A 27,016-nucleotide genomic window follows, 5' to 3' on the forward strand; every position below is an offset into this window, starting at 1 on the left:
TAAACAATGCAGAATTATTTTCACAGCCACCTTTGCTCATATTTTCTAAGGGTGCCAATATTAGTGGGTGGCACTGTATATTAAGAAACACCTGGTGGCCTTGAGTGTTTTCTTTTAAGGCATTTGTTGGCATCGGTTATATTTCACCTGTTTTACAGGTGAGGGGGGTGGGGGAGGAACTTGAGGAAAGTGTGGGAGGTGTGTGTGTTTTACTTTACTGTAGTTATGCGTGGAAGAAGCCGTATGTTTACTATAAACAAAGATGTGTGATAGCACACCTGTCAGTCGTCCAGGTGAACTCAGGGAAAACAGCTTAAAGCAGTGATGGCTGGTTTGGATTTGAGCCTGTTACTCATGTTGTCTGTGCTGGCAGGAGTCAGAGAGGTTTCACTGACACAGGTTAACCACCAAGGAGTCATAGCCCCTGGAGACATCATCATTGGAGGTCTTTTTCCCATCCATGAGGCAGTGAACTACACTGGCTCAAACAGCTTCTCTTCTTTTCAGCATCCAGTCTGCAACAGGTGAGTGTTCATTGTGGAGAATCCCGTCATGAACGTTAAACAAAAGATGACTGAACTGATCAGTTTTGACACTGGATAATTCCATTAATTTATTTGTGATGGACATTAAAGATTTGTTAATGGGGCATTTATGGACACTACAGTAACCCATTTAGATATGTAAAATAACATTTTTGTTTTTATGTTGACGTTAAATGTTAGTGGCATGATGTTACTCGTGTTTTTATGATTTAATATAATAATTAAAATTTATTGAGTATTTCTTAATAATTCCATTAATTAAACGTCAAATCATTTATTATAATCTATAGGTAGTTATTCAGTCTCATTGATCATATGTTCAAATTCATATGGACCGTTATTATGAAATTACTTTTATTAAAATAAACGTTTTGTGCTGATGTGCTTTTTAATATTAAAAAAAATAAAAAGTAAAAGTATTTCATGCTTACCAAGGCTGCAATTATTTACAGTATAAAACAATAATATTAAATACATTTAAAAAATTACAATTCATAATATATTTTTATATAATGTAATTTATTCCTGTGATGCTGAATTTTCAGCAGCCATTACTCCAGTGTTCATTGTTACATGACCCTTTAGAAATCATTCTAATATGCTTTGATGCTCAAGAAACATTTCTTATTATTTATCACAGCAAGAAGTGCCGCTTAATATTTTTGGGAAACCATTACACATGTTTTTCAGGATTCTTTGATTAATTGAAAGTTCAGAACAGCCTTTACAGCTATCAATTTGATTAATCAAAATCTTTTGTAACATTATAAATGTCACCTATCTATCTATCTATCTATCTATCTATCTATCTATCCATCTATCTATATATATATACACAATTATGTAATCATATAGTGTATTTAAGATGCATCTATTTGACAATTTGTTTTCATTTGTCTGTCATTATTAAACTAAATTGTCAAAATGCATACATAGTATTTAATTTTTTTTAACCAATTACCTATTATTTGATTAATTGTTTTGTTATTGTACCAACAACGACATTTAAATCTGTATATAAATAAACACACTTACTTTTCGTAAAAGCATATTGGAAGATGCATCATCATCATTATACTGTGAATAATGCTTTTTTTCAATCATTTCTATGTAATTTTGTTTTGTTCTCATTAGATACTACACAAAAGGTCTAAATCAGGCTCTAGCTATGATTCATGCTGTGGAAATGGCAAACCAATCCCCCATGTTGAGCAGTTTGAACTTAACTCTTGGATATCGCATCTATGACACATGTTCTGATGTCACGACTGCACTTTGGGCCGTCCAAGATCTCACATGACCGAACTCATACTGTGACTCACAAACTAACTCTTCTCAACCTGTCCAGCCAATAATGGCAGTAATTGGGCCCTCTTCTTCTGAGATCTCCATCGCAGTTGCCAGAGAACTCAACCTTCAGATGATTCCACAGGTAGGATCTCAAACTGAAACTAGAATTAAAAGTTAGTGAACTAACTTTGATGTTGGCTTGGCCATCTTGGCCATGGGGCAAAAGAGCCACAGTACTTGTGTGCCCAACATTCTTGAGTTGCCCCGCTGCAAAAAAAATAAATAATAATACCATAAAAAAATACACCTGCAACAGTCGTTTTGCATGGTCCCTTGCTGTTTTCCTTTTTAATAAAAAGCCTAGGCTATGATAACAGCTGGGACAGGGTTGTCTAGCTGAATGCAAAATAAGTCATGCAAAAACTATAATCTCCTAAATACCATTCAATTTGATCTTATTTTAATAGTACTGACAACATATTTAAGTTATCACACAGTACTGAAAAATTAAAGAAGGGACACTATATATAGTATACTTCAGCGAGTCAAGAGCTAAACAAAAAGTCCTGTTTCATTACAAAATACTGTACCTTTTTTATACTATCACCACAAAATTTTAATTTATATTTATTAAAAAATAAATATTTCATAAAACTGAAACTTAAATATATTATTTCTATAGGCTATACAAAAAAAGAAAAGAAAAAAGACTATGAATGGTACACCCCTCTAAGCTCACAGAAGTGGTTTGACCCAAGTCCTCAGCAGCCAATGACCCGTTCAAACTGATTTTTAATGCAGTACTTCACGTGAAGTGAAGTGACATTCGGCCAAGTATGGTGACCCATACTCAGAATTTGTGCTCTGCATTTAACCCATCCGAAATGCGCACACACACAGAGCAGTGAACACACACACACTGTGAGCACACACCCGGAGCAGTGGGCAGCCATTTATGCTGCGGCGCCCGGGGAGCAGTTGGGGGTTCAGTGCCTTGCTCAAGGGCACTTCAGTCATGGTATTGAGGGTGGTGAGAGAACTGTACATGCACTCCCCCCACCCACAATTCCTGCCGGCCCGGGACTCGAACCCACAACCCTTCGATTGGGAGTCCGATTCTCTAACCACCAGGCCACGACTTCCCCGTAGTTAAATACGCGTTGATTTTTCACGTGTAAACAACACGTGTTTAACTCGTTAAATACGTGTTGTCTACACGTGAAATACACGTATTTAACGTGTTGTTGACGCGTTAAAATTCACGTGTATTTGACCCTCTTGGCCTTCCATACACATTAGATATAATGAAGGGAGACGTGAAAAAAGGACATCGCGTTGTTTTGATATGGATTACTTTATCACAGAATATTTGTTCGGCAGCACTTGTTTAGTTTAAAAGTAGACATGTCAAGCTTTCTATAGATATATCTCTCATGTCTCTTCGTTGAGTATTCATGGAGTTACAGTTCATTTTAATGACGTGTTTGTAAATGAAGATCAGCGCAGACAAAGGCTGCAGACAGCACACCTTGTTTGTTATCTTTATTTTATAAGTGCACAAAGTTTTGTTGTTATTATGTTTGTATCCAAAAAAAGTAGACCCTTTACAGATTCGATTGATGTATTGCTCTTATCTGTACGGTTAAAACTGAAGGTGTAATTTAAGTAATTTTCGGGTATATCAGGAGAAAATGACTCAAAACGCGTATGCGTTAATCGACTCCAGAGGGTTTTAAAAGGCTGTCGTGACTTTTTTTCCTTCCAGTATTCATAAGCTGTATCACGCTGTCAAATTATATTTCATTTGGCACACATAGACAGCTCAAAAACACCTGAAATCTGCTCTTGTTGTGTTCTAATGGGTGGATTAGTGCATTCGCTGTGATATTATTTTTGGAAGCTCTTAAAAAATATAGAAATGCTTTTATTCTGAGCTCGTAGTGATAACTGGGCTGGCTGATGAAGCGCTCATTTCTCTCTCGTCTTTCTCTCTGTTCTTTGGCCAGAGACATAATTTTTAATGAGATCTGACCCGGTAATAATAACATATGTTGGTTTAGCTTGTCAGTGTGAATGAAATGTGTATTTATTTGTCCGATCTCGCCCCGAAACGCAGCTGTCATGTGACTTTTTTTTCCTTCGCGATGTCAAATATTGCATTTTGCACACATACATGGCTCAAAAAACCCTGGATTTTGCTCTCGTTGTGTTCTAAAGGGTGGATTGTGTGCATTCGCAGTAATATTGTATTTTAAGAAGCTCTTAAAAAATATATAAATGACTTTACCATGTTGTGCAGCCAGTGGCGCCCCCAGAAAATGTTAACATCGGTGGCCAAATGAGGCCACAGTAAATTTTGGGGGTGGCACATTAAAATAAAGAAAAAAAAATTAAGGGTTTGCAATATAGACAAAAAGTTATATCTCTGTGAGTTCTAGGATTTTATCGATAACGATAATTGCACTATTTTGCTGAGTGTTATAGTGCTGATATCTTATTTTTAATTGTGCTGACACCTGATTTTTTTTTTTTTTTTACCTTTACACCATTGTTTCTAAAAGTGTGCACCATATTTTAGGTCAAATACTTGCATTTGGGCTGTTACCAAGCAAATGCAATCAGTATCAACAAAATTGATCTTTGCAATGTAAATAAAACAGAAGCTGCATCTGAAGTGCCATTTAGATGTTTTTACACACTGTTTAATGCAGCTCCGTGGAACATGGAATACTTTAACCTGCAGTTACAAATGAATAAAAAATGTATTGATATTTTAAAGATAAAACATTGAAAACTGATGTTTGAAATTATTTAAAAAATGAAAAGGTTCCATTAAATGTTAAACTAAAACCGCCAATAGGTGGCAGCGAGTCACTGTTAATAAGTGAGTCATTGCGATTGAACCGAATCATTTAAACGGTTGATTCATTCAGGAACGAAACACTTTAATGTTGCTCAGAGACGCAAAACTGTGGCTGCAGCAGGTGCTGCACTTTTTTTCACTTCTTAAACTATTGTGAATTTACAATCTGCATTTAAATTAATAGGACCCACTGTAAATAATCCTAGGGGTGGCCGCAGGGGTGGCCAGAGTTCGGTCACCACTTCGGGGCGCCCCTGTGTGCAGCGCCGATCAATCTATGTGACTTTCTGTCGGGTATTTCGACATATTTTGTATTTATTTGCTGTCGGTACATAAGCAAAAAGACTTTTCTCTGCTTGCTCCCTGAACACCAGAACACCGCGGTGCTGAATTGAGCTCTTTCGCTATTCGCTCTTTTTTTTCTGTTTATTTAAACTGCGATTTGTATTTGTTCGTTCAGGTGCAGGAGGACGTTCACCTGAAGGAGAGCTCGGTTCAGTGTTGCTGTTCGTGAGACGCGGCTCTCTCGTGCAGACCGAACACAGCGCGAGTCACCAGCTGCTCAGTTCAGCTTTCCCGCATCGCGGGGCTGAAGCCAACTTGATGTGTTGAATGCTCGGAGCACGTTATAAAACGTATTCTTAAAATACACATTTCTGTTTTAATAAATGCTCATATTAAATAATAGCATAACACATAGGTACAAAAATAATCAGTGATGCATATGTGACCATTTTGGTCGCAGTGTAGTTCCCTGCTTTGTTGTGCAGCGCCGGTGACCTTCAGCCTGACAGAGAAAATCTCACAAGCACATATAAACACTCATTTTCATGTGTATAATATATTCTTCTAATTGTTTTGTGCCATTTCGCTGCAGTGTTTTAATGTGAAAGGCTGTAAATTCTCTATGTGGACTTCAAGTGTTCAGAGAATACATCGCGAGCTCGCGGCCAGTTGGGTGCCGCGAATATATCATGTTATTACTTTAAACAGTTCAGAAACATCTGAATTTAGCTCTTGGTGTGTTCTAACGGGTAGATTGTTTGCCAAGCCAACATAATTAGTATGAAGTAGTTCATAAAAATATGGTTTTGCAGCTATGCCACAGAAGAACCATTTTTTGGTTCACCAAAGAACTTATCAGTTAACAGTTCTCAAAAGCACTTTTTTTTAATGTGAAGCCATAATTTAGACACTTTTTTTCCACTATCATTTGTCCAATGGAAAGCTTCCATGGGTATGAAAGGGATAGTTCATCCAAAAATGAAAATTTGATGTTTATCTGCTTACCCCCAGGGCATCCAAGATGTAGATGACTTTGTTTCATCAGTAGAACACAAACCAAGATTTTTAGCTCAAACTATTGCAGTCTATCACTCTTATAATGTAAGTGGATGGGAATCACGGCTAAAACATACAATTAAAAAAAAAACACACAAACAAAACAAAATTAAACTCTAAAGCACATGACGATACATTGATGTTTAAAGACACAAAACTATTGGTTTGCGCAAGAAACTGAACAGTATGTATATCGTTTTTTTACCTCTGATTCATGTAATTTTTCAACTGTTAGAACTCTCGTGAGCTCGTCCTCCTATGTGCGTTCTCAGCAGCAGGCACGTGAGGCGTCTTCTTCATTCTACCACCTATCTCTCAAGTGGACCATTGACACTTCTAATTGAGATTGTAGATAGAGTGTCAATGGTCCATTTAAGAGAGAGATGGCAGTAATGCATTTATTAGTCTGCGATCTGCCATAAAGCAATAAGAAGAAGATGATGCCTCATGTGCCTGTTGAGAACACGCTCAAGAGGACGCGCTCAGGATAGTTCTAACAGTTCGGACATTGCGTGAATCAAAGGTAAAAACTATATAAATATATTATTCAGATTCTTGCACAGGCCAATCGTTTTGTGTCTTTACACATCAATGTATCGTCACGAGCCGCAGGGTTTAATTTGGTTTTGTTTATGTATGTTTTTTTTATAGTTTTGTATGTTTTAGCCATGATTCTCATCCACTTACATTATAAGAGTGACAGACTTCAACTGTTTGACTTCATAATCTTGGTTTGTGTTTTACAGAAGAAACAAAGTCACCTACATCTTGGATGCCCTGGGGGTGAGCAGATAAACATAAAATTTTCATTTTTGGGTGAACTATCCCTTTAAAGGTTCTTCATGCAACTATAGATGTCATTAAAAGACCTTAATATATATTAACTTAAATATATTGTATTATAATATATTTAACCTTTTGTTTGCTGTCTGTTCTTTTGTGCAGATAAGTTATGCATCTACAGCTACGATTCTTAGTGACAAAAGTCGTTTTCCTGCTTTCATGAGGACTGTCCCAAATGATGAGTACCAAACCCATGCCATGGTACAACTTCTGAAGGACAATAAATGGACCTGGGTTGGGATTATCATTACAGATGGAGACTATGGGCGTTCTGCCATGGAAAGTTTTGTTAAGCACACTGAAAGTGAGGGAATTTGTGTGGCCTTTAAGGTGATCCTACCAGACTCACTAGCAGACGAACAAAAATTAAACATGCACATCAACGAGACTGTGGACATCATTGAAAAAAATACTAAGGTTAATGTGGTGGTCTCATTTGCTAAGTCATCTCAAATGAAGTTGCTATTTGAGGGCCTGCGTAGTAGGAACATTCCCAAAAATAAAGTATGGATGGCCAGCGATAACTGGTCTACCGATCAAAATATTCTAAAAGACGTAAACCTCTCAGATATCGGAAATATACTAGGCTTCACCTTCAAGAGTGGAAATGTTACAGCTTTTCTTCAATACCTTAAGGATCTGAAGTATGGAAGTGAATCTAAGATGAACAATTCATTCTTGGAAGAATTTTTAAAACTGCCTGATATAGGAAATGCTGCAAATGCTGTACAGGAACTGATTAAAAACACATATTTGGACATGGTCTTCAGTGTTCAGATGGCAGTCAGTGCTATTGCTAAAGCTGTGGTTCAACTATGTGTAGAAAGACAATGCAAGACCCCTTCAGCTATCCAACCCTGGGAGGTATTTTACCAAATTTTGAGACACATACGTTCAAATTCAGTATTTTATTTATTGGATTTTATTCATTTATTTATTTAATTACTTATTTGCTTTGTCACAATCAACATCCTACAAGTCATTGCATGTTTGCATTCCAGCTCTTAAAACAGCTGAGGAACGTCACTTTTGAGAAAGAAGGAGTCATGTACAATTTTGACGCCAATGGGGACATTAATTTGGGCTATGATGTCTGCCTATGGGATGACCATGAATCTGAAGAACATGACATAATAGCAGAATATTATCCATCTAACAGCAGTTTCACTTTTACAAGGAAGAATCTAAGTGATATTGAGGTAATGTATTCTTTTTAATTGTCATTTTTATCAAGAAAAATCAACAAAAATTGGAAGCTAGCATGCAGCATTGTTTGGATGTTTGTTTATACAGGGAATGTTTTTATATTAATTCTTTACAGTGTATATTATTATTATTAACATTTTTATTTTTATCGGCCCCAAGTGGACATGGTGAAAAAATAAAATAAAAATAAGAATTAAGTAAAAATAGTATTTCAGTGCTTTTGCGTTCTCTCGCGAAGGTTTTACATTCCCCAAGAAAGTTTGTGTTCCCTGGCAAAACTTTTGAGTAATTTTTGCTGACGAATGCAGAGTTTTCTTTGGGAATCAAAAAAGATTTTGCAAGGAAATGCAAAGCTTTTGCAAGAGAACACAAAGTTTCTCAGAAGCAGTGTTGGGAAGGTTACTTTGGAAATGTAATAGGTTACAGATTACAAGTTACCCTGTTTAAAATGTAATAGTAGTGTAACTTTTTCAATTACTTTATTAAAGTAATGTAACTAATTACTTTTGAGTACTTTTTGATTACTTTTCTAAATTTGTGAAAATTAAAGAATAATAAATAAAAGCATATACATCAACTTAAATACAGTTATCTAATGAGCATGTGTCGTATTCTGTGTAATAAACTCCTGAAACATTGGTGTTTTTTTAAACTGCTGTCTCTTTGTATATGATATGATGATAGTTTTCTCAAAATAAGTAAAATGCATATGAAGTGACACAAAGCAGTTCTAGAAATTATGTTTATGTGCTCGTGTACTCCTATATTGAGGCAGCAGAGGTTGAAAACACTGCGAGCTTCAGTAGGCCTATGTGTAGTAAACAGTGTTGGGAAGGTTACTTTGGAAATGTAATAGGTTACAGATTACAAGTTACCCTGTTTAAAATGTAATAGTAGTGTAACTTTTTCAATTACTTTATTAAAGTAATGTAACTAATTACTTTTGAGTACTTTTTGATTACTTTTCTAAATTTGTGAAAATTAAAGAATAATAAATAAAAGCATATACATCAACTTAAATACAGTTATCTAATAGTATTCTGTGTAATAAACTCCTGAAACATTGGTGTTTTTTTTAAACTGCTGTCTCTGTATATGATGATAGTTTTCTCAAAATAAGTAAAATGCACATGAAGTGACACAGAGCAGTTCTAGAAATTATGTTTATGTGCTCGTGTACTCCTATATTGAGGCAGCAGAGGTTGAAAGCACTGCGAGCTTCAGTAGGCCTATGTGTAGTAAATAAAACCATGTCTTTGCGGACTGGGAAAAAAATTCAGACTGGAAAATTCAAACTCATACAAACAAATTCATGGACAAAACTATTTTTTGTATGGACCTGACATAAAAAAGGTTTAAATCTTTAATTTGGGGACATGCAAAATAATTAAAAGTTCTCTCCTGAACTGCACCTTCACTTCCATTTTTCTCTTCAGTCTCTTTATTTTGCCCTGTTATCCATCTCTCTCATGACTTTAATACTCAAGATTGAACAAAACTATACTTTACAATACAATACTCTACAATACTACAATATCTTTATAGAAAAATCCTAATACTGTACATGAGTCATGTTTTTCCCTTACAAAAAATTACCATGCTTTTATTAGCCTATATAAAAGTAAAATAACCTTGTTTTTTTTTTGCTAATGGATTTGTATTTATTTTTAAATAAATACATTTGTAAAATAATTTTACATTTTTGGTTATCACAGTTAAACAATAGTAACCATTTTCTCTGGATTTATAGTTAAATATTAAAATGTTAATTTTCGTAAGGGTTGTGTTGTTGTCTGTCGAAGCTCCCCCTAAACCTATAAAAAAAATCTGAATTTTTTTTCAGCTAAATTCCTACTGTAACATTACAACAGATAATAATGATGTCCTTTATATAGTATTTTGAGTGATGACTGATGAGCAACGTGCTGCTGCTTGATTAAATAAATAAAAAAAACAAAGACAAAAAAGCATCTTTACAGATGAAACTGAACTGAAACCGTGAACAGGAGTTCTGCTTCTCTGCTCCAGCAGTCCACTCTCTCTCTCTCTCTCTCTCTCTCTCTCTCTCTCTCTCTCTCTCTCTCTCTCTCTCTTTCGCATTGATTACTCCGAGTCTGATCCAAACCGTTTGGCGCGAGGCGCGGAGAGCGCGCGACTCATGACTAACACTTCATGACTTATTAGAGATTTAATTATCAAATGGCGGATTCGCAAATGATCGCTTTAGTACATTCGGCAGACAATTATACAATAATGATATCAAATACTGGGGCAAAATCGGCTTCTCCCGGTGTCCAGTCCGCGCCTGATTGATTTCCACAGACACGCAGAATATGCAAGTCATATATTGCATTTTTGGGGCTTAATATTCACAGACACTAGTCCAAGTCATGTTTTGATTCAAGTGTACTGACCTACTTTTGATTTAGTCATCCAAAATGTGGCATATTCCGTCCGCATTAGGCATTCCGTTTTTATGACTGGATTCTACAAACTAGACTTGTGTTTCCGCATCCCGGAAATTATTAGGGCGGTATGTCTCAGAATAGTCAGTGAAATTTGGGAAAGATATCAGTTAAATCTGTATGTGGATGTGTGTAAATATTCAAATGTAATCCACTTTGTAATCGTTCAAAATTTCATAAGTAACTGTAATTTAATTACTCATTTTTTCTTAGTAACTGTAACTAATTACAGTTACAATAATTTTGTAATTAAATTACGTAACGCCGTTACATGTAACTAGTTACTCCCCAACACTGCTCAGAAGATTAGTTGTCTTGCTACCAAACGCAGAGTTTTTGGGGGTAACACAAATCTGTGAATAAACACAAAAGCATTGAAATATTTTTCCCCTCTTATCTCATATTTTTGTCCATCACCATGTCCCTTTAGGAGCTCCGTAGTACTACATTAGGACCGCTGTGTAATGTATAGTGTAGAACAGGGGTGTTCAAAATCAGTTCTGGAAGGCCATGGTCCTGCAATGTTTAGCTTCAACCCCAATTAAACACCTGAATCATCTAATTAAGGTCTTAGGCTACTAGGTGTACCAGAAACTTCCAGGCAGGTTTGTTGATGCAAGTTGTAGCAATAAACTCTACAGGACACTGGCCCTCCAGGACGGAGTTTGAAACCCAAGGTGTAGAACGTGTTGTTGCATTCCACTGTGCTTCTTTTTAAACATTTTATGCATGAACCCCGCATTTCTAAGACAGAAAGTTCCTCAGCTCTACATATTGCCTTTTCTATAAAGCATTCCCGAAAGCAATTTTTCACTTGTTTCTTCTCAGAATGTGGTATCTAAGTGTTCGGACAGCTGTCACCCAGGGGAGTACAAAAAAACAGCAGAGGGTCAGCACACTTGCTGTTATGCGTGTCTTGCCTGTGCTGAAAACCAATACTCCAACCACACAGGCAAGTTCCTTGGGGCCACTATACATTAAAGATAAAAATCCCTGAGATTGTAATTTTATTCCAACATTCAGTCAAATACAATGTTTTTAAATTGTCTTGCAGATGCGGATGCATGTTCCAAGTGCGACACTGAGAGCTTGTGGTCAAACGCTAACAGCTCAGAATGTTATCCCAAGTTTTATGAGTACTTTGAGTGGAATAGTGGTTTTGCCATCGCCCTGCTGACGCTGGCTGCCCTCGGCATCCTACTCCTCTTCTCAATGTCGGCACTGTTCTTCTGGCAAAGGAACTCTCTAGTGGTTAAAGCTGCAGGTGGACCACTTTGTCATCTGATCCTTTTCTCCCTGCTGGGCAGTTTTATCAGTGTCATTTTCTTTGTGGGTGAACCGAGCAATGAGTCGTGTTGGGTAAGGCAGGTCATCTTTGGCCTGAGCTTCACGCTTTGTGTTTCATGCATCTTAGTGAAGTCCTTAAAGATCCTTCTGGCGTTCCAGATGAACCTAGAGCTGAAGGAGCTTCTTCGTAAGCTCTACAAGCCATATGTGATCGTTTGCATGTGTATGGGGCTTCAGGTCACCATTTGCGCTCTTTGGCTGACCTTGCACAGGCCTTTTAATAAAAAAGTGGTGCAGCCCAAATCCATTCTCCTGGAATGCAATGAGGGTTCAAATTTGATGTTTGGGTTAATGCTGGGTTACATAGTTTTGCTGGCACTGATATGTTTCACTTTTGCTTATAAAGGCAGGAAACTTCCGCAGAAGTATAACGAAGCAAAGTTCATCACATTTGGTATGCTCATCTACCTCATGGCCTGGGTCATTTTTATCCCAGTGCATGTGACCACCAGTGGCAAATATGTACCGGCTGTGGAGGTAGTTGTTATTCTCATTTCAAACTATGGGATCCTGAGCTGCCACTTTTTGCCAAAATGTTACATAATTATTTTTAAAAAGGAGTATAATACCAAAGATGCATTCTTGAAAAATGTTTTTGAATACGCCAGAAAGAGCTCTGAGAACATCAGGGGCTTGTCTGGAACTGATCCACACAGTAAAACTGAGAATTCAGTCTATGTCATATCCAATCCGTCACTTGTGCCTGAGGAGAAACAAGTTTCTGTACCAGAAATAGACAATGTGCTTTAAAGTAGTTGCAAGAATTTGAGATCAGGAGTCAAAGCAACCATTCTGACAAAATTTTGTCTTCATTTGACATGAAACTTGTATGTCACATAATGATCTTTAAAAATACCAAACTTCATGATGATCATTTTAAATTATGAATACTTTAATTTGTGGAAAACAAATAAAATGTGTATGTTTGTATATGTATTTGAAATTAACACTGTCTTATTCATGTTATTAGTTCATGATATTTAATCGATATAATAGCAAAATGCATGAATGCATTATCACAAACTTTATGAAGTTAACTGATTTTCATAACATCAAATATAAGTTTCTTTATTATAATAAATATTTACTGTTAGATATTATTAATATTAAAATAATTTAAAAATGCATTAGTATGTAGAAATTATCATTATAGATTCATAAATTCTGTAAAGCTATTATTGATTGGGGAGCTCAATATAATGTTTACCCATTTAGTTTCGCATACAATCATCAGGAAGAAAATAGTTTACTTTATTAAATTGAACTGTCGTGAAGCAGGAACTGTTCTTGTAAATTTAAAGACAACATCTTCCATATCCTGTAGAGAATGAAACTGTTTGCTCTTCTTTGGTGTGACAGTGTCTCTTGGCAAGAGGCCTAACACATCACTGTTACTTTCAGAGAAACATAGTGAGAGTGCCAGAGGCTTGTGACTGCATCAAGAACAGACCCAAACTCTCATCTCAGAAAGGGAAATAGGTTTCTTATGTCATGCTGAAATCTTTGTTTCCTCAATCACCAAAATACCTAGTAATTGGCTATTGTGCAAATTGCTTGGCACTACATCCTGGTAAAAGTTTCAGTTACATAAAACAAAGTGTTGTTGTTATGCAGTGTTAAGTTGAAGTCTTAAATTCAGTGGTAATAGCTCACTTTGAATGTACATATAAAAAAAGAATTATAATTTGTGTAAATGCCATATGTTTAGGTTTTCCTTTTATCTTTCACCCTGAGCATAATATTACAGGCTTCAGTATCAAATGTCTCCTGGTGTGAGAAATGTCTTGAAATATGAGAGATGGGTGAAATATGCAATCGCGAAGAAATTGAACTTTTGCAGCGGTTTTAAAAATGTGACAAATGATGAATCAACTCTTTATACTTGAAAGAAACGTCATCTGTTTCACCACAAAAAGAAGAAATTGGACTCGTTATTGCCAGTGGCATGCAGTCTTCAGGTGTTGTTTTGTGGTATTCCCCTCTCTGAACTAGCATGTCCAGTTTTGTCACTTAAACAAACTATTCTTTACCAAAATAATATTTACTCAGATGGTTAGATAATGTTACACTGAAATCCATCCTCAAGATGTTGGATGATCATGCTGCTTACATCCTCTTGTCAAATATTTGCTGAGATGATTTAAATACACAATATTCTATGTGAAATGGCACCCATGTTTAAAAGTAGTTATGTGTACACAAGCAAATGAAGTCTAAGCCAAAGTCTGTTTATTTCCATCTCATACTCTGATGCTGGGTCTAGTGGCATTTCAATTAATCCTCAAGTGGTATTCAGCTCTGGGCTTTTGTTCAAGTCAGTTATCATTATGGTTTTGCACACCAGACTCAAACAATTTATCTGATCTTGCTTTGTTCATAAGAAAAACACCCCTCCTGCAACAACAGTAAAATCATTGCTCATTGTAATAGTGTAGCACTGATATTGATCTTTACTGGAAATGGCAAAACCTGTAAATTATGTTTGGTTCACTTATCTTTTGCAGTAGTGTTCCAAGCCACTTGTTTGTAAACTTCCTAGTCATGCCTTTATTAGTACTCAGCAATTGAAGATCAAGATCTCTGCTGAACCTGAAAGACACAAAACAGACAAATGACTAATTTTTAGTCCTGTCAAAATCTTGCCAGTCACACTTGCACATTTACCTCACATGATAGACTAAACCACGATAGAGTAATTCCAATGTCATGAATCAAACATTCTTGGTTTGACAATTGTCTACTTAGGTTCCTATTTTAAAATTGTATTCGTGGGCTTTAGGCCCACAAATACATACATAAATTCATTTTTATGTAATCTTTCATTAGATGGACGTGTTTAACCGCTGAGGTTGAATTGGCAGTAAACAGTTAGTCAGTTGTTTAAAGCGCATTGCTCAAGTCTCTGAAGTTCTTGGATTTGAGGCTGCGCTGAAACCGTTGTGTGCGAGGGACTTTGTGATTTTTAGCCCTTAAAGAGATAAATCAGCCAAAAAAATAATAATTTGAAAATTATGCCACCATTTAATCATTGTAAAGAAATTTTAAATTAGTAGTATGAGTTTCTTTCCTCGACTGATATTTTGAAGAACGTGGTAACCTAACAGAATCTGGTCTCCGTTGACATTCATAATTTTCCCCTCACAACAACGGTTTGGTTACCCGTATTCTTCAAAATATCTTCTATGATCAACAGAAGAAAAATGTCATACGGTTGCAACATTTTGATGATCAATAAATGATTCAAATTTTCCTATATATACACATATATATTTCATTTAATATCAAAGAATCTCAACTGAACTCTTCCTGGTGTTGGCTCAATCATTTTGACATTGACAAACACTGTTAAACCCCTGTTGCAACCAGTCATGCTTATTTAAAGCACAGTAAACTTATTCAAATGTGTAACAGAACATTTTATTTGTCTGTTTATTTGTCTACATTTCACACAATATCAACATTTGTCCTTGAGGAAAACAATGATCTCCTCTGTACTGTAGGTTTGTACCTATGATAACTTAAAAACACAGATGTTTTTTTTTTCTGATGCGAAAAAACCCAAACTTAGAAAACCTTGTACAAACATGAGAATTTTTACAAAACTATACACAATCAAATGTGCTTGATAAAGTTTAATTTTACAATCTTAATGATGTTTTTTCTTTGTAAATATACTGACTTTCCATTATTGTAACTCTTATTTGGATCAATCAAGCTTGTTTCAAAGAAAAATGGGTGCAAGTCACAGGCAGAACATAAAGAGGAAGTAAATAATCACACCAAAAACAGAAGGGAACATTCTGCCAGACAGGTTTCATGACTAAGGCAATCTCCAGCAAGTAAGTTCATTTGAAGCATTAAAAAAAGGATATATTACATGAATTAGAACACAAGTTCCTTAGAGGAAATTTGAGTGCTATTAGGGACCATATGAAGAAAAGCTCTTTGAATTAATAATGTTATGAAAGACGCTTTCCTTACATTAGTATTTCACAGCACACCAAGACCATTTCACTAAAAAACATCCTCCTTCTACCCTCAATGTATATATAATATACACATTTTACTAAATCTCAACACTTTCTAACCATGTGAACATTAAATAAATCATGAGAAACAACCCAATGATACGCATACATACAAACAACTCAATCTTGGTGATCGCATGACCACACTTAAATAATTGCATGCAACGCTTGTAACGCTTAAACAGCATTAGCAAAGCGAGGGCTGAGAGGAAGCGGGCTGTGCGCTGGTCTCTGAACAGCCCGACCCCACAGAACGGTTCCTTCTAAAAAGCACAATAAATACGGCTCTAAATCTCCCAGGTCAGCAGTTCGCTGCTAGTTAACAAAACTTCAGAATAAATAGTGTAACTAGGCTTGACATGCCTTCAGGATGCATTGTGAACAAACATGGCATGACATGAGCTGTTGGTGTGCTGGCGCACAAAGTCAGGGAATTCATCCAATGCAAATGTATCAATGCAAATATATTAGATATTTTGTGTGGCCGTGTTATTTCTGCCATGCTGAAAATACATGTTTGCATAGAAGCATTTACTTCACAAGAGAAGAGAACTGTAAGAGCTAAAGGCTGGGTGTTTGTCACACACTTCTTTTTCTGACTGAAGAGGTAGTTTCACATTTCTCAAGGGATCTGGAGTAAAGTTTACTTTACAGGACATCAGTGCCAATGTCTAATATTCATAATAACATCAACAATAATAATAAAAGCAAGATGCTTTTTGTAAGTCTCAACAGGAATTAAACTACAGACTCTGAGTTTTGCCCTCCTCGGTCCATTTCACAGATTTTCTCTCTCGATAATGGAGCTTGGAATATGGACATGATGGAAATGGACGATTTAGTGGGTTGGGTTTAAGGGGCGCAGGCGTCATCTCTGCTGTGAGTAGCGGGTACAGGCCTCCGTGTCTTGGAGCAAGGCTGGAGCTGTGGTCCTGCGCTGCGGAGGCTCCGGTCAGGATGGAGGAAGCAAGACCTGAAGCTTGGCCAGTAGCACAGCGATACAGGTTAGAGCTGGAAGCCTTCCATCGGACCCTCAGACTGCTGGAAAATGTACTGGCCCTGGTTCTCATCCACCTGCGGAACGATGTTGGCGTCCTCCTCCTCCACACCAAAGTAGTGCTCGATCAGGTCAAAGGCCTTCTGGTAGATCTCCTGGTTCTCATGGCTTTGCAGGAACTCAATCTTGTCCAAACCTGTGTGGGAACATCAGTAGAACAATTATAGAAACAAATGAACAAACAGCACTGTAAACACCGTCTGCACGAATGGAAAGCATATGATAATTCCCACTATTAAAAAAAATATTATACAATTATTTCATTAGCTGATGTTTTTGTGCATGTTTTTTACATAATAATAAATGTTATCTTTAATAATACTTTTACTATCATTGATACTTCTTGATAATCATTGATATTCTTCAAACCAACCCAGACAAATCCGAAATTGTGGAAATCACATAAAAAACTAATCAGATAAAAAAATCAAAATTAAAAAAACATGATTCCTGCACCTTTTAAGCAGTGAATCTTTAGTTTGAGATTCCTGGATAAGGATTTTTTAAATATAGAATTGCTAACAAATAAGCAGTTTTGAACTTAAAGGGTTAGTTCACCCAAAAATCTAAATTATGTGATTAATAACTCATCCTCATGTTGTCCCAAACCCGTAAGACCTCCGTTCATCTTCAGAACACAGTTTAAGATCTTTTAGATTCAGTCCTAGAGCTCTCAGTCCCTCCATTGAAACTGTGTGAACGGTATATTGTCCATGTCCAGAAAGGTAAGAAAAACATCAAAGTAGTCCATGTGACATCAGAGGGTCAGATAGAATTTTTTGTAGCATTGAAAAAACATTTTGGTCCAAAAATAGCAAAAACTACGACTTTATTCAGCATGGTCTTCTCTTCTGTTGTTAGCACGTTCACTGCAGTGTATGATAACTGGATCTTTTTGAACCAGTTCAACAAATCGAACTGAATCGTTTAAAACAGTTCGCGTCTCCAATACGCATTAATCCACAAATGACTTAAGCGGTTAACTTTTTTAATGTGGCTGACACTCCCTCCGAGTTCAAACAAACCAATATCCCAGAGTAATTCATTTACTTAAACAGTACACTGACTGAACAGTCGCGAACCATTTCAAATGATTCAGTTCGATTTGGTGAACTGGTTCAAAAAGATCCGGTTATATCGAATGATTCATTCGCAAACCGGATATCAATAAACTGCAGTGTTTTGAAATCTCACAACAGATCTGGAAGAGAAGACAATGCTGAATAAAGTCGTAGTTTTTCTATTTTTGGACCAAAATGTATTTTCAAATGCTTCAACAAATTCTAACCAACCCTCTGATGTCACATGGACTACTTGATGTTTTTCTTACCTTTCTGGACATGGACAGTATACCGTGCACACCGTTTTAATGGAGGGACTGAGAGCTCTCGGACTAAATCTAAAATGAACATGAGGGTGAATCATTAATGACAATTTTGATTTTGGGTGAACTAACCCTTTCAATAGCTGACCATAATTAGAAATATTTATAATGACTGCAATGACACACAGTTTTAATGGAGGGACTGAGAGCTCTCGGACTAAATCTAAAATATCTTAAACTTTGTTCTGAAGAACATGAGGGTGAGTCATTAATGACAATTTTGATTTTGGGTGAACTAACCCTTTAAATAGCTGACCATAATTAGCAAATATTTATAATGACTGCAATGACTTATAATATATACCAAGCATTATATTAAATGTATTAGATGATTCAAGGTAGGTAAGGCATGCCTACCATAAGCCTCTTCGATGAGAGCACAGTAAGGATTGATGCCTGTTCCGTTCTGTTTGGACTCCTGTTCTCCCAGTCTGAGGATGTTCTCCAGACCGTTCAGAGCCACCTGCACAATCTTGGAGTCCATCACTGTCAGCAGGTCACACATGGGCTTTATGGTGTTGAGAGAAACCAAGTATCTGCATGTAAAGCACAAGTATCAACTTCTGTTTTACTAAACATCCACCTTAATAGCACCCTTCTCTCTTAGAATGTAGGCTTATATGTGTTTTTTTTTATGTTTTTTCTTTCTTTTCCCCCCTTTTAGTTGGGGGTTGGGAGGGAGGGGCGGTTGGCAGGATTGTTTACCTCTGGTTTCTGTTATCTTATTTTTGTCATTTACAATTCATGGCTACAATTTGCTTTAGATCTAAACCCATGCATGCTTTTAATTTATGTATCATACAGTTAATATAGGTGATGAAAATGGAGGTCATCCTGTGAGACTTATGACATGAAATGTCAGAGGTTTAAATGGTCCTGTTAAAAGAGCTAAGGTTTTCTCCCATCTTAAATCTTTCAAACCAGATATATTGTTTTTACAAGAAACACATTTAAGATTGGCTGATCACAATAGAATTCGTAAGATATGGGTTAGTCAAATTTTTCATTCCAAATTTAATAGCAGATCTTGAGGTTTAGCAATTTTAATTAATAAAAGAATACAGTTTATACCTTCTGACACAATCTGTGACCCTAATGGACGTTACATTATTGTCTCTGGGTCTCTTTTTCAAGTCCCAGTGGTTTTAGTTAATGTTTACGCTCCCAATTGGGACGATGTTCAGTTTGCAAATAGTCTCCTATCGATAATTCCCAAGCTTGATACACATCATGTTATTCGCTGGGGATTTAAATTGTGTTTTCGATCCTGAGCTGGAGAGATCCAGCACTTGTAGTAATGTTTCTGATATGGCAATGGCCTTTTCTCTATTTATGAAGCAGAACGGTTGTGTAGATCCTTGGAGATTCTTAAACCCGTTGACTAGACAATTTGCCTTTTATTCCCATGTCCATCATTCCTTTTCCAGACTAGATTATTTTTTTGTAGACAACTTGTTTATATCAATGGTTAAAAAAGTTGATTACTCATCTATAGTTGTATCCGATCATGCACCTGTGGTGCTGGACCTGCACTTCCCTTTGAACATCAGAGAACGACCAATTTGGGCATTTAATCCACTATTACTATCCAATGATAGTTCTGTCAATTTGTCTCATCTAGTATAGATAATTTTCTGGAATACAATAAAATGGATACAGTGTCTTACTCATTGCTTTGGGAGACTTTAAAGACTTACTTGAGGGGTCAAATAATTTCTTATACATCATATGCTAACAAAGAACGTAAGAAGGAACTGCGAACACTCACAATGCATATATTAGAGTTAGACAGACAGTATTCTGAATCTCCCACAGCTGAATTACGTAAAAAAAAAAAAAAAAAGTTGACTTGCAGACAGTTTAATTTTTTATCCACTTCTCACACAGAACAATTAATAATGAGGACGCGTGGTCTTTACTATGAATATGGAGCTAAATCAAGTCGGCTCTTGGCTAATCAGCTGAAACTTCAAACTGCCTCCCGTCGTATTTCCCAGATTAAAGACTCAAATCAAACTTTAGTTAGCAACCCAAAAGAAATTAATACAATTTTCAAAAACTTTTATTCCTCATTATATACTTCTGAATTCCCTTCAGATACAACGGAAATGGAAAATTTCTTAAACAATTTGGAGATTCCTACTGTGCAATCAGATAGGGCAGTGGATTTAGATCGTGACCTCGAGATTGAAGAAATCAGTAGGGCCGTTATGGCAATGAAGAGTGCTAAGTCCCCAGGTCTTGATGGGTATCCCATTGATTTTTATAAAAAATTTACGGAAAAACTTGCACCAATTCTTTTTGAGGTTTTTAAAGAATCCTTGGAGGCAGGCTCCTTGCCTCCAACTTTTTTTCAAGCATCTATTACACTCCTCCTTAAAAAGGATAAAGACTCTACCCCGTGTGAATCGTCCTAAAAAGGATAAAGACTCTACCCCGTGTGAATCGTCCTATATCTCTTTTTAACACAGACATTACAATTTTAGCTATAGTGTTGGCATTTCGTTTAGAACATGTCCTTCCCTCGATAATCTCAGATGATCAAACAGGATTTATTAAAGGTCGCCAATCTTTCTCTAATATTCGTAGACTCGCTAACATAATGTATCTTTCTAATACTTCTCTGCACCCGAAGGTAGTTATCTGCGGAGAAGGCGTTTGATCGAATTGAATGGCCATATTTGTTAGCAGGCTTAAAGTTTGGTTTTGGTAATTATTTTATGTCTTGGATCAAATTAATATATAATTCCCCTTCGGCATCAATTCGGACTAATTATTCTCGATCAAAATTTTTTCCCCATTAACGCGACCCGTCAGGGATGCCCATTGTCCCCACTTCTTTTTGACATTGTGATTGAACTTTTTTCAATAGCTTTGAAAACAGCCACAGCATTCCAGGGGGTTACGAGGGGGGGTATTGAGCATCGTGTGTCTTTATAAGCCGATGACCTTTTGCTTTACATAAGTGACCCCGCATCTAGTTGTCCTTTAATTATATCATTATTAGGTTGGTTTGGTACCTTTTCGGGATACAAATTAAATTTCTAAAAAAGTGAATGTTTCCCCATTAATGATTTGGCATTACAAATTCAACAAGAATCATTACCCTTTCGTTTTTCTTCAAATGGCTTTAAATATCTTGGAATTCATATGACGCGCTCCTTTTCTTCTTTGTTTGAAGCCAATTATAAAACTCAGTTCAAAGAAGTAAAGGCTGAGTTAGAAAGGTGGCGTAGTCTTCCTCTTACTTTAGCTGGAAGAATAAATTCAGTGAAAATGACAATTCTTCCCAAGTTCCTAGATGCGGGGTCACTTTGTTTCAGTCCCTACCGGTTTTCTTGCCCAAATCCTTTTTCCGTTCAATTAAATCAAACTATTTCCTCTTTCATTTGGGAAAATAAGATCCCCAGAGTTAACAAACATATTCTTCAGAGGACCCGTGATACAGGTGGTTTAGGCCTCCCAAATTTCACTTATTATTACTGGGCATCAAATATTCAGAAAATATTATTTTGGCTTCATTGCCCAGAAACAAATTGGTGTTTAATTGAAGCACAAACATGTCACTCTTCCTCTCTCCCTGCTTTAGTGTACTCTTCCCTACCTTTGAAAGCTTCTCGATTCACATCAAACCCTGTAGTACTTTCCACTCTTAAGAGCTTTAATCAGTTTCGCTGCCACTATAAATTTACATCAGCATCAGTTTTGGGTCATATTTATAAAAAACATTTATTCCCTCCCTCTACAACAGACTCATCATTTAGACAGTGGGCAACTTCATTTAGACAGTGGGCAAATATACTGAAGGTTTATTTAACAGTTTTGAGAACCTCTGCAGACTGTTTGACCTCCCAAAAAGCCATTTTTTTTAGATACCTTCAGATTCGCAATACCTCGCCCTTAGATAGTCTTACTCTCAATTTTACTAATAAAGGATTGATTTCCATATTATATTCCCAGCTCATGTCTTTGAAAGGGTACAATCTGGATAAAATTAAATCCAAATGGGAAGATGAACTGGGCATAATGTTACCTGAGGCTTTTTGGAGGGAGGCGCTTAAAAGGGTCCACTCATCATCATCCTCTGTTAGGTTAGGGCTCATACAATTTAAAGTGCTTCACATGGTTCACTTGAGCAAGGAATGGTTAGCAAGAATATATCCCGGGTTAGATGCAGCCTGTGACAGATGCTCTTTCTCCCCAGCCAGTCTGACACATACATTTTGGTCTTGCTCCTCTCTAAACAATTACTGGGAATTGGTTTTTAAAACTATCAGTGAGTACCTTGGGGTGACATTGTGACCTTGTTCCTCAATAGCTATTTTTGGATCTCCCAGTGACACTATAACAATTACCTTAACTGCAACCCAGAGGGACATCATTGCTTATACTTCTTTATTGGCCCGCAGAAGAATTTTGTTAAGTTGGAAATCCCCTGCCCCTCCATCTGCAACAGTTTGGCTTGAAGATGTGATGTTCTTTTTAAAATTAGAAAAGATAAAATTTATCTGTGGATTTTATTTGAAATGGGAACCTATTTTGTCATATTTTAAAAATCTGAAAGAATTACCTAGTTAACCTATTTTCCATGTATCCCTCTCTTTACACTTTTTTGTGATGCTGTATCTGCTCTTTTGACCTCAGTGTAGTTTGTCTCACAGAATGGCAAAAATTTTATTATTCTTATTTTTCTCTCTCTCTCTGATGTATGCATTTATAATGATACTTTTATCATCAGTACTTTTGTTTTGGTTGGTATGCATGGGTACATGCCTTGAGATGGTGTAGTGACATAATGGTTATATTTTGCCTTTGTAACCAGACGCCATGTTATTCTGTTGTATTTAAGCTGCCCAGGGAATGGATGTTTGGGTGTTGAGGGATGTTGTTATAGTTAAAAATAGGAGGAAAAATGTAACTTTCATGGTTTCACTGTATATTGCTTTACTCCTTTCAATATAAAAAAAATAATAAAAAAAATAAAATTGGATATTTATTCATTTTACTACGGAATTTAAAAGGTATAATTATTAGTTCTCATTTTTTAAAGGTTTTTATCATTGTTTAAGTGCATGTTATGTGTTAAAATGACATCCCTAGTGCTTACACCACCACAAGATGGGAATAAGTAAAAATCACTTTAAAGATTGTCTGACTATTACTGCCATCTACAGGCCAGAAATGTGTCATATGCTTTGATTCCACTCTGTGCTTAAATGACTGATTAGTCTAACCAAAATCCCTGTCTAAATGATACTAAACTCTTCAAGTCTGTCTTAAGACAGATTATGGGTAAATGATAACCTAAGGCAGTATTCAGGTGGTTTAGCATGCATTATATAAGATTCTCAGAACATTTAAGTCCTCAATTAAAATAAATCCATTTAATACATTTTCCTAGAATAGGTAAAAAACCAAAGTTTAAAAAAAAAAGCCCACAGTGCACCTAATCTGCTCTGGCGTCCCTCCCGAAGTTGCGTTGGTTATTGCCCACGCAGCCTCCTTCCTGGTGCGGAACTCAGCTTTCTGCAGTATCTCGATTAGCACTGGGAATATGTTGGCATCGATAACGGCCTGCAACAGAAAAAGCATCAAGTTATGGCCGTTCAGACACAACATACACACACACACATACATATATATGCATGTGTGTGTGTATATATATATTATATATATATGGTATCACAACCCTATGATGCCTCGCTCAGTCTAAAGTACCTGGATTTGCGCTCTGTTCCCAGCGGTGATATTGGAGACGGTCCAGCAGGCCTCTTTTTTGATTGATTCTTTCGGACTGCTGAGTAAATGGAGCAGGCAGGACAGAGCGGAGCAGTTCAGAATCACCTGCCATACAACAGAGGATCACAACAGATCAGAAAAATGCTGACAACCTTCCATGTGATAAACGACACTTGTACTACCTGGGTCTGAATATCGTCTCCTGTTACAATGTTCCCCACTGCTCTCAGTGCAGGGGACACCACCTTGTAATCAATGTGCCTGTGAATGGGCAACAAATAGGTGTTATTCTAAGTCAGTGATAAAAACATCACATGGTTTACTGATCGAGTTAGCATGTCTGGTCCTTACATAAGCAACTCCACCAGCCTGCGGCACACGCCTGAGTCAATAACTGTCTGGATTTTGTCATTGGGTCCATCGGACAGGTATGAAAGTGCCCAGCAGGCATCTGCAAGAACATCAGGATCACTGCTGAAGAGCAATCTGGAGAGAACACTCAGACATGGTGACACCTGTGAAGAAACAACAGTTGTTCGATCATGTTACAAAGGGAAAAAACACTGGTTTACATGAGGAGAGTGTGTTTGTGTGCATCACTGAAATTTGATAACTATGCAACTGGAATGTGCTTTACCTGGAACTGCTTTGCAGACTCACCTTTGCAAAGTCCGGAGGTGGATTTTTCCCTCTGCACAGGTTGGATAACGCCCACACTGCGTTCCGGGTGGTAGTGAGCCGGTTTGATTTTGCAAGCAACCTGCAAAGACGAGGAAAGAAAATGTAATCAAACCACTAGATGGCGGTAATGGTAAAGTCCTTTATATAAGCAGACACACTAGAGCAAAAAAATTCCATCACATACAGGTGCATCTCAAAAAATGTGAATATCATGGAAAAGTTCTTTATTTTTTTGTCATTTAATTAAAAAAAAAGCTAAACTTCTTATATTCTAGATTCAGTGCACACAAACTGAAATATTTCAAGAGTTTTTTTTTTTATTCTGATGGTTGTGATTTACAGCTTAGGAAAATAAAGAAATTCAGTATCTCAAAAAAATTGAATATTTTCTTAAAGATCAATCAAAAACATTTACAAAACAGAAATATTCAAGATCTCCAAAGCAGGTTTTATTATGCACTCAATACTTGGTTGGGGCTTCTTTTGAACGAATTACTGCTTCAGTGCAGCATGGAATGAAGGCGATCATCCTGTGGCACTGCTGAGGGGTTTTTTGAAGCCCAGGTTGCTTTGATAGAGGCCAGTTCCTCTGTATTGTTTGTAAGATATTACTTATCTTCCTCTTCACAATACCCCATAGATTCTCTGTGAGGTTCAGGTCAGGTGAGTTGGCTGGTCAGTCAAAAACAGTAATATCATGGTCAGCAAACCACTTAGAAGTGGTTACCTTGGCACTGTGGGCAGGTGCTAAAGTACTGCTGCAAAATTAAATCAATATTTCCATAAAGCTTTTCAGCAGATGGAAGCATAAAGTGCTCCAAAATCTCCTGGTAGATGGCTGCATTGACTTTGGACTTGATAAAACACAATGGAAAAATACCAGCAGACGTCCCCAAATCAATGACTTTAGAAACTTCACATTGGACTTTGGATTTTGTGCCTCTCCAGTCTTCCTCCAGACTCCAGACCTTGATTTCTAAATGAAATGCTAAATTTAATTTAATCTGAAATGAGTACTGTGGACCACTGAGCAACAGTCCAGTTCTTTTTCTCCTTATCCGAGGTAAAATGCTTCTGATGTTTTTTTCTGGTTCAGGAGTGGCTTGGTTCTAGGAATGTGACAGCTGTAGCCCTTTTCCTGAAGACGTCTTGACTCTTGACTACGGCTTTAGTCCACTCCTTGTGAAGCTCTCCCATGTTCTTGAATCGGCTTTTCCTGACAATCTTCCCAAGGCTGTGGTCATCCCTGTTGCTTGTGCACCTTTTTCTACCACACTTTTTCCTTCCAGTCAACATTCTATGAATATATTTTGATATAGCACTCTGTGAACAGCCAGCCCTTTCAGCAGTGACCTTCTGTGGCTTACTCTCCTTGTGGAGGGTGTCTGATTGTCTTCTGGACAACTGTCAAGTCAGTAGTCTTTCCCATAATTGTGGTTGCATGTTCTAAACTAGCCCAAGAGGTACCCCGTATTTATACTCAAAATTAAATCAAACCAATCAAACTCAAAAGGGAATATTCAAATTTTTTGAGATACTGAATTTTTTATTTTCCTAAGCTGTAAGTCATAACCATTAGAAGTAAAACATAAAAACTCTTGGAATATTTCAGTTTGTGTGCAATGAATATAGAAAGCTTGCTTTTTTATATATGATATGACATGATATTCTAATTTTCTGAGATGGACCTGTAGTGAAATAAGCACACCGGCTAAAGTCACAAAGCACATACCAGCAGGTTTGAGAGTGGGAAACAAAAACTGTTTGTGACATCAGAATGACGTTAGGAAGTAGATTTATTCAGTGTCAGCTGTTCTTCTAAGGATAAGGCCCCTAATCATTAGACTTCTAAGAACAAGATTTAAATTCCTAGAACACAGAGATTTCATTAATTCTGAATCCTTGTAATGAGAAAATAACAGCAAGTAGGGGTTTTTTTGGATTGGAAATTAAACCAACCTAGACCTCAAGATTTGCTATGTAGCAAGGTCCACAGAGCCAATATGTTTTTCCCCATTAATGGTCATTCAAAACTGCTGTGTATGCAGACTAAATATTTTTAGCTAGCAAAATACAGTAAAAGATACTGGTTAACATTTTGGGGTCAATAATACTATTAGTATCAAACAATTTATCAAAATTCACAGTAAAGACATTTATAATGTAAAAAATTTAGATTTAAAATAAATGCTTCTCTTTTCCAATTTGTTCAGTTTGCACAAAAATA

At 36.7% G+C, this 27,016-nt stretch overlaps 2 protein-coding genes across 3 annotated transcripts in view; one reads left to right on the top strand and one right to left on the bottom strand.

Moving 5' to 3' along the window:
- Window positions 1–273: 273 nt before the first annotated feature.
- On the top strand, window positions 274–12,811 carry LOC132157800 (G-protein coupled receptor family C group 6 member A-like). The gene is given in 6 exon segments (XM_059567078.1): window positions 274–524; window positions 1,680–1,977; window positions 6,985–7,746; window positions 7,884–8,081; window positions 11,382–11,505; window positions 11,608–12,811. Coding segments are annotated over 6 exon segments (2,625 nt in total). The 5' UTR covers window positions 274–324; the 3' UTR covers window positions 12,651–12,811.
- Window positions 12,812–15,517: 2,706 nt separating this feature from the next.
- LOC132158623 (importin subunit alpha-6) overlaps window positions 15,518–27,016 on the bottom strand; it is a 20,979-nt gene continuing 9,480 nt past the window's right edge. Inside the window, exons 8-14 of one of the 2 annotated variants that reach the window (XM_059568110.1) lie at window positions 24,769–24,868; window positions 24,460–24,623; window positions 24,291–24,369; window positions 24,088–24,213; window positions 23,816–23,943; window positions 18,727–18,905; window positions 15,518–17,121 (exon numbers count right to left, since the gene is read on the bottom strand). In XM_059568110.1, coding sequence (XP_059424093.1) covers window positions 16,934–17,121; window positions 18,727–18,905; window positions 23,816–23,943; window positions 24,088–24,213; window positions 24,291–24,369; window positions 24,460–24,623; window positions 24,769–24,868 — 964 coding nt within the window. In that variant the 3' untranslated portion in view covers window positions 15,518–16,933. Of the gene's footprint in view, window positions 17,122–18,726; window positions 18,906–23,815; window positions 23,944–24,087; window positions 24,214–24,287; window positions 24,370–24,459; window positions 24,624–24,768; window positions 24,869–27,016 lie in introns of both variants that reach the window. The other variant, XM_059568109.1, reaches the window with a different exon arrangement.

This window comes from Carassius carassius, chromosome 15, assembly GCF_963082965.1.
Source record: "Carassius carassius chromosome 15, fCarCar2.1, whole genome shotgun sequence".
Taxonomy (NCBI): Eukaryota; Metazoa; Chordata; class Actinopteri; order Cypriniformes; family Cyprinidae; genus Carassius; species Carassius carassius.